We start from the raw sequence: 13,529 nt of genomic DNA, 5'->3' as shown, positions 1-13,529 counted from the left end.
GGCCTATGGTTGTGCCCCCAATTTACATAGTTCAGAGCAGTCCCATTTCATTGGTACTGTAAAAATAGGGATCTTAAATGTCATAAATGTGCAAAACAAATTTTCAAAACATAGTCCTTCATGGGCACCTGGGTGGCTTAGTCGGCTAACCATCTGACTCTTGATTTCCACTTGGGTCATGATCTCCTATTCCTGAGATGATGCCCTGCATCAGGCTACTGATGGGGATAGAGTCTGCTTGAGATTCTCTCCCTCTGTCTCCATCTGCCCCTCACCCCCAACTCACTCATGTGCTCTCTTGCTCTCCTCAAAAAAAAAGTATATATATATATATACAAATAAATATATGTGGTCCTCAAAATTGGAATCTCATTAATTAATAATTGTTTGTATTTAGCTGTTCCTTTGCTTTTTCTTCTCCTTTTCTTTCTTCCTTTCCTCCTTCCTTCCTTTCATTCCTTAAGGAGCCCTAGGACTGCTCCACAATGATGATGGTAATGGTGGTGACAATTTGAGTAGGTAGGCTATTTAGGAACAACAAGCAGTGTTTTGATGACTCAGGTGTCACGTTTCCCATACGAGCCCATGACACAGCTGGCAATGCTTTGTGGAATGTTGACAAGATGGCAGGCTGAAGCTTGTGGTTCCGGAGTCTGGAGTGGTATAGCATGAGTGAGTGATTGCTAATTCCTGAGAATTACAGGTATCACCACTTCAGGAGAAATCTAGGCAACAGAAGTTTCTAAAAATTTTAGTACCTATGAAGTGCAACTTCTCTAATTCGGGTACATTTGTCTTAATATCTAAGTCTCCCTAATTAACACGGCTACTTGTTCTTAGCTCATGTCAGTCAGATTTAGAATTTCCCTTTATTATTTCCTTTTGAGCTGCTATAACAAAATACCACAGGCTGGGTAGGTGTGAGATCAGGGTGCCAGCATGTCTGGTGAATGCCCTCTTCTGGGTCCTACATTTTTGTTTGTTTACTCACAAAGTGGAAGTAGGTGTTGAGCTTGTGGGCTCTCTTTTTGTTTTATTTTGTTCAGGTTCTTCTTCTTTTTTTTTTTTTTTTTAAGATTTTATTTATTTCTTTTAGACAGAGAGTGGAGAGAGGGGCAGAGAAAGAGGGAGAAGAAATCTCAAACAGATCCCATGACGAGCTTGGAGCCTGATGTGGGGCTTGATCCTAAGACCCTGAGACCATGACCTGAGCTGAAACCATGAGTCGGATGCTCAAGCAACAGAGCTACCCAGGCGCCCCTGGATTATCTTTTATAAGAGCACTAATTCCATTCATAAGGACTCCATCCTCCCAAACTAAGCACTTCCCAAAGGCTCTACCTCTTAATACCTTCAGACTGGGCATTGGGATTTCAACATATAAAGTTTGAAACAAACATTCAGACCCAGCACTGATCAAACTGGCTTCCAGTATTCTCCACTTCTCTTTCTTCCTTCCTTCCTTCTCTTTAGCTTAAAATCCTTGAACATTCACTTGCTATGAACCAGGCACTGGACTAATCAGTTTGCTTGGTAGCTCATTTTATTCTCACAGCCACCTCAAGAGGTAGGTATTATCATTATTCACATTTTACACATGAGGTTCCAGAGTCCCACGGTTGAAGGAGCAGAGAGCTAGCATGAGACAGAGCCTCAATTTAGACCCAGGCATCTTACTCCAAAGCCTTTGACCACAACCACCACACACTCTTCTTCTGCTGCCCATTCACTGTCAAAGGCTGCACACAGAGCAACTCCAGGATTAGCTAATCCCAGAAGTCCTAGACAGATTTTTCATTCTTCTCTTCATACTCATTGCTTTTATCATTACCCAAAAAAAAGTCCATTCACCATTCAGAAATTATAAAAATTAAGATAGAATACTAGTATAGAGGTTAAAAAAAGCTTTTTTTTTTGAAAAGCTTTTTTTTTTTTTTTTTTGGTAAAGATTTTTATTTATTTATTTGACAGAGAGAGTGAGATCACAAGTAGGCAGAGAGGCAGGCGGAGAGGGAGGGGAAGCAGGCTCCCTGCCGAGCAGATAGCCTGATGCGGGGCTCGATCTCAGGACCCTGAGATCATGACCTGAGCCGAAGGCAGAGGCTTAACCCTCTGAGCCACCCAGGCGCCCCTTGAAAACCATTTTTAAACCAAAAAAAAAAAAAAAAAAGTTTGAAAAATCATTTTAAAATTAAAAGGTGTCTAATAGGCTAGGGAAGTAACCGTATTCATTGAATGCTGCACTCCCGTAGAAGTATTAAAAGAAGTGCCCAGGGGTGCCTGGGTGGCTCAGTTGGTCAGGCGACTGCCTTTGGCTCGGGTCATGATCCCAAGGTCCTGGGATCAAACCCCAAGTCAGGCTCCTTGCTTGGCGGGGTGCCCACTTCTCCCTCTGCCTGCTGCTCTGCCTGCTTGTGTTCTCTCTCACTCTCTGTCAAATAAATTAAAAAAAAAAAAAAAAAAAAAAGAAGTGCCCACAATTCCTTCCTCTGACTCTGTAATCTCAAGATAGGGAAGTCAGGTAAATATGCATGAAAAACAAACACAAAGAGACTCAGAGACAAGCTAAAGGTAATTATAGTTTTATGGATCTAAATTAAGATGTGGTGATTCAGTTGAATTTACTAGAGTGACTGGTGGGGTGAGTTTGGACAAAAAAGAAATCTAAAAGAAAAGCAAGAGGAAGTGAATTCTGTTGTGGAGTTTTGAATAATGAGCAGATTGGTCTGACAGTTGGAGAAGGTGTATCATACAACTCTATAGTGATAAGTAGCTCAGTTAGGTTAGGGAAGAGATTAATATAGAGAACAAGTAAGCTTTTCTGTTTTTTTTTTTTTAAGATTTTATTTATTTATTTGGCAGAAAGAAATCACAAGTAGATGGAGAGGCAGGCAGAGAGAGAGGGAAGCAGGCTCTCTGCCGAGCAGAGAGCCCGATGTGGGACCCCATCCCAGGACCCTGAGATCATGACCTGAGCCGAAGGCAGTGGCTTAAACCACTGAGCCACCCAGGCGCCCCAGCTTTTCTGTTTTTAATCAGACTAATGTGTATAGACCAATTTTCCTAAAATAATAATAAAATAGCTGACATCTTAAAGTTCTTACTATATGCCAGGTGTATACATATGTATGTATATATGGTTTATTTACATATTATATGTATACATATTATATACATATTATTTTTTTAATCCTCATAGTGATCCTATGAGGTACTTATTTTTATGACCCTTGTTTAACAAAGTGGTTAATTGAATCACCTGAGGTCACCCAGCTAATAAAATGATGAACCTGGTCTGATTCAGAGCCTGAATTCTTTCCCACTATGCTACCTTTCTAAGTTTATTTATCTAGAAAGGGTATTCCAGGGCACCTGGGTGGCTCAGTGGGTTAAGCCGCTGCCTTCGGCTCAGGTCATGATCTCAGGGTCCTGGGATCGAGTCCCGCATCGGGCTCTCTGCTCAGCAGGGAGCCTGCTTCCCTCTCTCTCTCTCTGCCTGCCTCTCCATCTACTTGTGATTTCTCTCTGTCAAATAAATAAATAAAATCTAAAAAAAAAAAAAAACCTCTTTAGAAAGGGTATTCCATATGGCATAGCAAAGAATTGACAGTTCTCAATTAAAAAGCTGTATTACTAAGGTGTAATAAATTCTTTCTCTAAATATCTTGAATCTATTTACCTTTCTCTACTTTGACTGCCATCACCATAATCTAAAATGTTTTCACCTCTTAGCTGGACAATTGCAGAAGCCTCCTTCTTCCACTTTTGCTTTCTTTCAATCCTTCTTCAGAATGAACTCTATAATACACGGGATCATGTCCCTTCCTTGCTTAAAACACTTCCATGGGCCTGCATCTCTCCGTTTGCTTCAATGTTTGACTGTTCCGCTAGACTGCAATCGCTGTGAAGAAGGTGACTGCACCTGTCTTGTTCAAGTGTTGTCTTTCCAGGGGTGTCTGGCTGGTGCAGTTGGAGGAGCAAGCGACTCCTAATCTCAGGATAGTGGGTTCAAGCCCCATGCTGGGTGTAGAGATTACTTAATAAACTTTAAAAAAAAGTAGTGCATCTCTAGCCCCTAGCATAGTGCCTTGTACATAGTAGAAGCTACATTTTTGTTGAATGAATGGAATCCAAATGACCCTTTAAAAAAAAAAGAATATTATTCATTTACATAGGAAATGGGTTATTAGGGGATAGGAGATGGGGCATTTATTTTTTTTTTTTAAGATTATTTATTTATTTATTTGACAGAGAGAGATCACAAGTAGGCAGAAAGGCAAGCAGAGAGAGAGAGAGGAGGAAGCAGGCTCCCTGCCAAGCAGAGAACCCGATGCAGGACTCGATCCTAGGACCCTGAGATCATAACCTGAGCTGAAGGCAGAGGCTTAACCCACTGAGCCACCCAGGTTCCCCATGGGGATGGGATATTTAAATAAGGGATAGATTTTTCATAGTTTTTAATCGTGTAATGCCTGTTTATTTTCTTTGACGTCTCATGCCCTTTAGCCTGTAGGCTCCATAAGGACAGGAACCATGTCTGTCTTGTTCCCTACTGTATCCTAACTCTACGTCAGGTTCACAGGAGGTAACCAATGAATATCTGTTATATTAATAATTTCAATTACCAGTGTGAATTGAAAGCTGATGAATCAAAGATGACAGTACTGGTAAAGGCAGAATTGGAACAGGAAATATAACCATGTTATGGGAGTTGTGGAGGATGAGGATTCTTTTATTCATTCAATAAATGTTCATAAGGCCCCTACTATGTGCCAGACCCTGCTAGGTAGCCTGCTGTCATATAGCTTCCAGTCTAGTGATAAATAAACACGCAGTTAAGGGCTGCCTGGGTGGCTCAGTGGGTTAATCCTCTGCCTTCAGCTCAGGTCATGATCTCAGGGTCCTGGGATCAAGTCCCGCATTGGGCTCTCTACTAGGCAGGGGGCCTGCTTCCTCCTCTCTCTCTTTCTCTCTCTCTCTCTACTCGTGATCTCTCTCTTTCAAATAAATAAAAATCTTAAAAAAAATAAACACGCAGTTAAAATTCAATGAGGGATGCTTCGGTGGCTCAGTCGGTTGAGTGTCCAACTCTTGATTTTTGCTTAGGTCAGGAACTCAGGGTGGTGAGATCAAGCCCTGCCTCAGCCCCAAGCTCAACAGGGTGCTTCAGATTCTCTTTCTCCCTCTTCCTTTGCACCCCTCTTCTTCCCCCTGCGAAGGTGCATGTGCTCTCTCTCTGTCTCTCAAATAAATACTTGTTTTTTAAAAAAATTCAGTGAAGAAACTTCCCAAGGGAAGGCAGGAAGTGTGTGCTTCAGGGAACATTTAGGAGGGGAGGACATTTAACCCAGACTTGGGCTGTCAGGAAGTATATGTCTAAATTGTTAGTAGCTAAAGTAAGAAGATATGATGGAAAAAAGTGATGGAGAGTACGTGTGAGTGTAAGAGCTCAGAGGCAAAAGAGTTATTGGTAGTTTCTCCATAGCCTGTTTCCTTGTTCACATCCTTTCATGCAAAAAATTTTATTTACTTTTTTGAAAGATTTTATTTATTTATTTTAGAGAGAGAAAGAACGCACATGCAGAGCAGGGGGGAGAGGCAGAGAGAGAGAGGGAGAAGAAGACTCCCTGCTGAGTTTGGAGCCCTATAGGGTACTCAGTCTCAGGACCCTAACATCATGACCTGAGCCAAAGGCAGACACTTAATGGACTGAGCCACCCAAGTGCCCCTCATGCAACAAATTTTATCAAGTCCATACCATGTCCCAGGCATTAAGCTATTATTAAACTTTTGTCTCATAATTAGTTGTTGAAAAATATAAATATACATATACATATATAATTTTAAAGTAATTAAATTTATTAAAGTTTTTATTAAAAAATTTTTTTTTCTTTCCATTAGTCCTTTAGGAAGACACACTTCTGCGCTTGTTGCTGCACCTGCCCCTGGTAACGGCTTGTAAATGTTTTATAAATGTTTATTGAATTAATAAATAAATGCACGTGAGAGTACCTAATCTGACCTCAGAAAGTAAAAACTTTGGATCATTGCTTGTCAATTCCTCTTCCTATGGTGGAAATGTTCTACATCTGCGCTGTCCGATGATACCCTAACTACTAGCCACACGGACTATCCAGCCCTTAAAAAGTGGCTAGTGCGATTAAAGAACTCAGTTTTAAATTTTACTGGATTTTAATTTAAACATGAATAACCACATGTAACTCGTGAATATCGTATTGGACCCCTCAGTCTTAGATGCTAGTACAGTTGAATAGTGTAAGCTTGGCACTGGAACTCGGAAGGTTTCAAGCTTCCGCGCTTAAAAACAGAGATTGTTAATAAATGGTTATAAAATGTCTGGATTCCGGGCCTTTGAATGCCACCGAGAGTAGTAAATATCTGTGCACAGTGGCAAGCCATAATTAGCATCTCAGTCACCGAAGACTAATAAACCTTGCATCCTGGCATCCGGACAGACATCCAACCTAGCGCCGCAGGTGAAAAGGTTGAAGGTCGGGGAACTCAACCTTAGCCAGGGCGCGCGCTCCGCAGCCTGCAATCCGGAACAGCCTCATGGACTTTGTAGTTCAACATGCCAGTGACATCACTACCTGTGTGTCACCATAGCGTGGTCGATTACGTCAATTTCCGGTAGCCTGTTGCTCTCTGGGAATTGTAGTCAATAGATGTCTGCTGGACTTGGGGTCTAGTGGTCTGGAAACTACAATTCCCGGCGGCCTCCGAGATGCACGACGCAGTAGTTCTCAGTGAGTGGGCGATTGCCTCATCAGGTGTTAAGTGTGTGCTTCAGTGTCGTGGGAGGCCTTTCTGCCCCCCAAACGGAAGGGAAAGGTGGTAATCTCTGCTTTGACAGGATCACCGAGGTCACTGTCGTGGGCTTGCAGAGTTGGCTGGGCGGTGCCATGGCGGTGAGTTCTGGCGGGAAGAGAGTCGGCTCAGCCCGGCGGTGGAACCCGGCTGAGCTGTCGGCTTTTTCCAGAAGCTAGGGGCTCCATGTGGTAGCCGTTGTTCTGAAGGGAAAAATCCTCTGAAGAACGGGAATGCCTTGCCCCCACGCTACCGATGTGGTTGTTGTGCGCATGTGCCTTTTCTTCCTAGCTGTTGAGCCCAGAACTGATGTCTTCAACTTTACATCCTACTTAATTTTCTGTGTTGATTTCACCGAAGTGTCTAAAACCTATTTGGAGAGAGAGGAGTAGGTAACCTTGTTCCTCCTTTTAACAAAAAATTACTGAGCGCTTCCCTGTAAAAGAGTCACGGATCTCTACATTCATGGTGTTTTCATGTGTGTGTGAGAGTTACTTACTAAAATACACTGTAAAATATGTCAGGTGCCCGTAAGTGCTATAGGGGGAAAAAAAAAACAACAACAGGAAGGGGGAGACCATTGAGTGTGAGGTGGGGTAGGGTTGTAGTTTTAAAAGGGGATCAAGAAAGCCTTTCAAAAAGCCTTTGCATGGCAAAAAGGAGGTAAGGGAGCAAGCCAGGCAGCTATATGGAGGAAAAGATTTGCAGGCAGAAGCAACAGTATGAGTGAAAAGCTAACGGACTGAGCCACCTAGGTTCCCGGAATATGGACAACTCTTGAGGAATTTTATAAAGGAGAGCAGAGGAGTGGGGTAATAGGTGAAGGTCAAAAGGGGACTCCCCCCCCCTTTTTTAAAGGTGGAAGAAATTACACAATGCTTGTATGTTTATGGGAATTACCCTGTAGAAAGGAAAAATTGATGTGCTGTTCCAGAATAGAGTAGAGGGGTTGAGATCAGATGCATCAGTGGAGGGGTTAAGCAGGACTACACTCATCGGTGTAGTAGGAAAGAAGGAAGAAGTAGGAAAGAAGACAGATTATATGGGGACACATGCATGTGGTTAAGCAGATGCGATGAGGAAGACTGAAAATTTTCTGTTCGCCTCTGTTTTCTCATTGAATTAGGAGGCAAGATTACCGGCTCCAAGTAAGGATGGGAGACGAAATGTTGGAGGCTTGAGAGAAAGGTTTGTTTGGGACATTGCTGTCAGTAGAACTTCCTGTGATGAAAAGTTCTGTATCTGCACTAATTTGGTAGCCACTAGCCACATGGTTCTTGAGCCCTTGAAATGTGGCTGGTGCAACGGAAGGACTGAATTTTAATATAACTTTAAAATTAAAAAGTTACATGTGACTAGTGGCTACTGTATTGGACAGTATACACATTAACGTTTGAGAAGCATTAGTCTAGAAGGAGTTAGTAAGTTGATTTCAGAAAGTAGTATTGCTGGGCACACTTGACATTAGTGGACATGAATTTAAATTGAGGCCAGTCAGCATTGTTGAATTCTTATCTCCTGTCTCTTTCAGCTGCCTGCTTGAAGGAAAAGAGCAGGTGCCTAGGAGGGTTGGAATTTTGCCGTACAAGAATGGTAAAGAGAATAGTGAAGGAGTGATTATATAGATGGATTTAAGGGATGGAAATAAGGATTTGGGGTGGGAGGGAACTAAGGATTAGTGAAAAAAGGTCATGATCAATAGGTCCTGTTGGGCTTGAAGAATTATTGGAGTTGGAATTCTAGCAGAGTTACAACCAATAATGTCAATAAGTAACATTTCTTATGTGTCATGCTTTGTGTTTAGCATTTTTTTGGAATTGTCTCATTGAGTCTTCACACTAATCTACTTGAGTTAGGCACTCTTATTTGCAGTTTACAAATGAAGAAACCCAGGCTTAGGTTGCTTAATGAGCAGGTCCAATTTCTCATAACTAGGGCATGATGAAAGTGGATTAGAACTCAGAAAGATTGACTCACTTCTCAGTCACTATGTTACCCTGCTTTTCAGGAAAAGATGTACCTTCTGAGTCCTGGTCCAGGGCTTTTTCTTCTGTAATGTGTTGCTTGATGACTCCCCACCAGCTCCACTCCCCGACGGTGATATCCTTAGCTAATGTGGAATTTGCAGGTTTTCTCTTTTTTTTTGGTGTTAATGGGAATGGCTTTTTAGTTTGAAAGAGTTTAATATACTCTTCAAGTTTTATATACGGAAACTGGCAACATTTCTGGTAGATATGATTGTTTTACTTTATTCACTTCTTAAAAGATTTTTTAAAAGAATTTTATTTATTTATTTGACAGTGATCACAAGTAGGCAAAGAGGCAGGCAGAGAGAGGGGGAAGTAGGCTCCCCACTGAACAAAGGGCCCGACCCGGGGCTCGATCCCAGGACCCCGAGGTCATGACTCGAGCTGAAGGCAGAGGCCTAACCTCCTGAGCCACTCAGGCGCCCCGACTTCATTCACTTCTTGTGCTCTGAAAATATTCAGGTTTTGCACTGTCATGATACGGGATGGATGTTAAAGTTTGCTTTATTGGAAGAATCCAATAAGAACTCCCTTTAGAAAGAATAAGTAGGACACCTGGGTGGCTCAGTGGGTTAAGCCGCTGCCTTCAGCCCAGGTCATGATCTCAGGGTCCTGGGATCGAGTTCCGCATCGGGCTCTCTGCTCAGCAAGGACCCTGCTTCCCTCTCTCTCTCTCTGCCTACCTATCCATCTACTTACTTGTGATCTCTCTCTGTCAAATAAATAAATAAAATCTTAAAAAAAAAAGAATAAGTAATAATAAAAATAACAAAATGTACTGATTGCTTATTCTGTGCCATGCTTTAGTGTTTTACATAATTTTTCAACAAAACAACCCTGTAAAATAGGTGCTGTTATTATCCCCGTTTTACTGGTGTGGAAAATAAGGCATCAAATCTACTCAGAGGAGGAATTAGAATTCATTTGATCCCATTCTGGAGCTCATTCTCTTAATCATTATGCTATCGTGCTACCCCCAGTTGTAAGCTAATTGGAAAATTTATTTTGCAATCCCTCCCATAAAGAAAGTTTTCTCTTTGCAGTGGAAATCTTACCAATACTGAAGTGTGTAAGACAAAGAGCATGTGATAGCATGGATAGAATATTAGTTTTTATTTTACAATTGAGTATATAAACACCAAACTATAATTTTCTTTATATCAGAATGGTATTTATTTTTTAGAACTTTTGACAGTTTTAACTCTTCTAATTATATATCAGACTTCTAGGGGGGTCTGGGATTGCGATATAATAAACATAATAGCCAACTTAAAAAAAATACTGTTTTTAAACTTGCATCTGCAAAGTTTAAAGAGTGAACAAAACAGAGATAATAATAGTACTAACTATTCTATATACCCATCACCCAACTTCAATAATTGGCAATTCAGGGTCATCTTGATTCTTATATCCCTCCCTTGTATCCTGTCCCTGCACCCCTCAGGATTTCATTATAGGCGAGTTCCAGGCATCATATGTACATGTTTGACATATTTTAGTATAAGGTTTTTACATCAATACATAGTTTAGTTAGGTTTTTTTTTTTTTTTAAGATGTATTTATTTGACAGAGATCACAAGTAGGCAGAGAGGCAGGCAGAGAGAGAGGAAGGGAAGCAGGCTCCCCGCTGAGCAGAGAGCCCGATGGAGGGCTCGATCCCAGGACCCTGGGATCATGACCTGAGCCAAAGGCAGAGGCTTTAACCCACTGAGCCACCCAGGCGCCCCTTAGTTTTTTTTAATGTAATGATAAACTTTCCTTAAAACATAACCCCAATGCCATTTTCTTACTTTCTTTCCTTCTTTTTTTTTTTAAAGATTTTATTTATTTATTTGACAGAGAGAGAGAGATCACACGTACACAGAGAGGCAGGCAGAGAGAGGAGGAAGTAGGCTCCCTGCTGAGCAGAGAGCCCGATGCAGGGCTTGATCCCAGGACCCTAAGATCATGACCTGAGCCAAAGGCAGAGGCTTAACCCACTGAGCCACCCAGGCGCCCCCCAATGCCATTTTCATACCTAATAAAAATCACATGATGTTTAGATGTCTCTCTCTCTTTTTCTTAAAAGATTTTATTTATTTATTTGACAGACAGAGATCACAAGTAGGCAGAGAGGTAGGCAGAGAGAGAGGAAGGGAAGCAGGCTCCCTGTTGAGTAGAGAGCCCAATGTGGGGCTTGATCCCAGGACCCTGGGACCATGACCTGCACTGAAGGCAGAGGCTTTAACCCACTGAGCCACCCAGGCGGCCCTCCAGATGTCTCTTTGTGGTATTTGTTGACATTGTGCATTTATCCTGGTCCAGCACTATGCTAAGTTCTCATGCATATTAACTGTTTTAATCCTCATACTAGCACTACAAAGTAGGCATAATTTTTATTCTCATTTTATAGATGGGTAGAAAAATGGAGGTTTAGAGAGTTAAATGAATTCATCGAGGATTGAATAGATAGTAAGTGGTGGAGCTAGAAGATGGCCAGAGTCCCAGGAGAAAGCAGAAACAGAAGTCAGAAGATGAGAGTTTTTGTCCAGCTTGATTAATTGCTGACACCACGATCTCAGAGCTTCCGATTTATTATCTTTGAAGTGATAGCTGTTGGTCTGCCCACTGCTTAGGATTGTTGTTAAGATAAAAAAAGTTAATGTTCATTGAAGTTTTAAGCTGCAGGATGCTATGAATATAGGGAAGAGTTGTTACCTAGTTTAGAGATTCTTTACTGGGGGTGATTTTGTTCCCCTGAGAAAGTTTGGTCTGGAGACTGTTTGGATTGTCACAAGTGGTGGGTGTGCTGCTGGCATCTAGTGGCTAGAAGCCAGGAGTGCTTCTAAGAATCTTACAGTGCACAAGACAAAAACACAAAAAATTATTTAGCTTAAGCTGTCAATAGTGCCAATGTTTAGAAACTGATCTTGGAAAGTAACCTTTTAACTAATTATTATAACCAGTTGTTTAGTTAAATAGCCACTGAAGAAAGTAAGGCTCAGATTGATCAAGGAATTTCCCAAGGTTTTTTTTTTTTTAAAGATTTTATTTATTTATTTGACAGAGATCACAAGTAGGCAGAGAGGCAGGCAGAGAGAGAGGAGGAAGCAGGCTCCCTGTTGAGCAGAGAGCCCGATGTGGGGCTCGATCCCAGGACCCTGGGATCATGACCTGAGCCGAAGGCATAGGCTTTAACCCACTGAGCCACCCAGGTGCCCCAAGGAATTTCCCAAGGTTTTACAACAAATTGGTGCTGGGGCCAAAATCAGATTTCATTACAATTGGCTTTGATGTTTTGAGGAACAACTTTTTTTCTGAGAAGCAGAAACCGCAAAGAAGAGTTTTTGTGTATTTAGTGTGCTCAAAACAATGAAAAGAAACATGTAGTTCTTTTTTTTTTTTAAGATTTTATTTATTTATTTGACAGAGATCACCAGCAGGCAAAGAGGAAGGCAGAGAGAGAGAGGGAAGCAGGTTCCCTGCTGAGCAGAGAGCCCAATGTGGGGCTTGATCCCAGGACCCTGAGATCATGACCTGAGCCGAAGGCAGCGGCTTTAACCCACTGAGCCACCAGGCACCCCAGAAACATGTAGTTCTAAATAAAATTTGAGAAGACTGTTGTTTTCATGTTCTTCTTTAAAGTGGGTAACATGGTCATTTTTAAGGAAAAAATATTTGTCCTGTAACTTCTTTGTCTGTGGCTTTGTACTTGGTGCTGAGGTGACCATGAAAGTTCTGGAAATTGCTGTCTGCTGTCAACTGGGTAAATGTCTTAGGAATCATTTGGTTGCATGCAGTGGAAGCCAATTCAGGTTGGTTAAAGAGGAATTTAGTAAAGATAGAGTAGGATTTCTTGTCATTTTATGACTGTAGGGTAGAAGGTACAACTAGGCTTCGCGAGCTAGGCTGCGTTGGTATAAAGGCAAGTATGTTAATATTATATTTATAATAGTATATGTATTTTCTAAATACATATATTAAATATGTTAAAGTTTTATTAATATATTAATATTAACATTAATCTGAAATAATAAAAATAATATTAAATGTATTAAAGTTTCTTCAACCTTAAAGTTCGCTTTTAATTTCTGATTTTAAAATAAATTAAAATATTTTTGTGAGTCCCTATAGCCTAGAGAGTTTCAGGAATTTGTCTACGGTTCTATGGGAAACCTATAGACAAAGGGTTCTATAGGCAACCTAGGCACTTTATTTACAGGTTAAGTCAGCTGTTAGGAGTTATACAGGCTGTTTTTTTTTTTTAATTTATAATTTTAAGATTTTATTTTTAAGTCATCTTTATACCCAACATAGGGCTTGAACTTCTGACCCCATGGTCAAGAGTCACATGCCCTACAGGCTGAGCCAGCCCACCACCCTAGAGTTGGCAGGCTGTTGTTGTAAGGGGTAGGTGGAATCTTCTGCCCAGAAGTCCTTTGTTGGAACATAGGTCCAATCTACCCAGTAATTAATATGGAAACAGAAGAGTACATTTAGCCACCTCTAATACACTACCTCATTTGTTAGTGAGGAAGAAAGAGAAGGAACAGGTATTGGGTAGGTGATCTGCTTTCTCTGCCATAGCTTCTTTTCAAATGGTAGTCTTTGTATATTATTATTTAAAACAGGTTTGCATGTATAGAAGTAGAGAGACTTGTAACTTACAGGTTACTTATTAGGAGGAGGGTTTTG

At 41.2% G+C, this 13,529-nt stretch overlaps 1 protein-coding gene across 1 annotated transcript in view; it reads left to right on the top strand.

Annotated features, from left to right (window-relative positions):
• Window positions 1–6,760: 6,760 nt before the first annotated feature.
• LARS1 (leucyl-tRNA synthetase 1) overlaps window positions 6,761–13,529 on the top strand; it is a 70,242-nt gene continuing 63,473 nt past the window's right edge. Inside the window, exon 1 of the mRNA XM_059417840.1 lies at window positions 6,761–6,929. Coding sequence (XP_059273823.1) covers window positions 6,924–6,929 — 6 coding nt within the window. The 5' untranslated portion in view covers window positions 6,761–6,923. The remainder of the gene's footprint in view (window positions 6,930–13,529) is intronic.

This window comes from Mustela nigripes, chromosome 12, assembly GCF_022355385.1.
Source record: "Mustela nigripes isolate SB6536 chromosome 12, MUSNIG.SB6536, whole genome shotgun sequence".
NCBI classification, from domain to species: domain Eukaryota; kingdom Metazoa; phylum Chordata; class Mammalia; order Carnivora; family Mustelidae; genus Mustela; species Mustela nigripes.
Note: the sequence above shows the minus strand (reverse complement) of the source record. Positions and strands in the feature narration are given on the sequence as shown.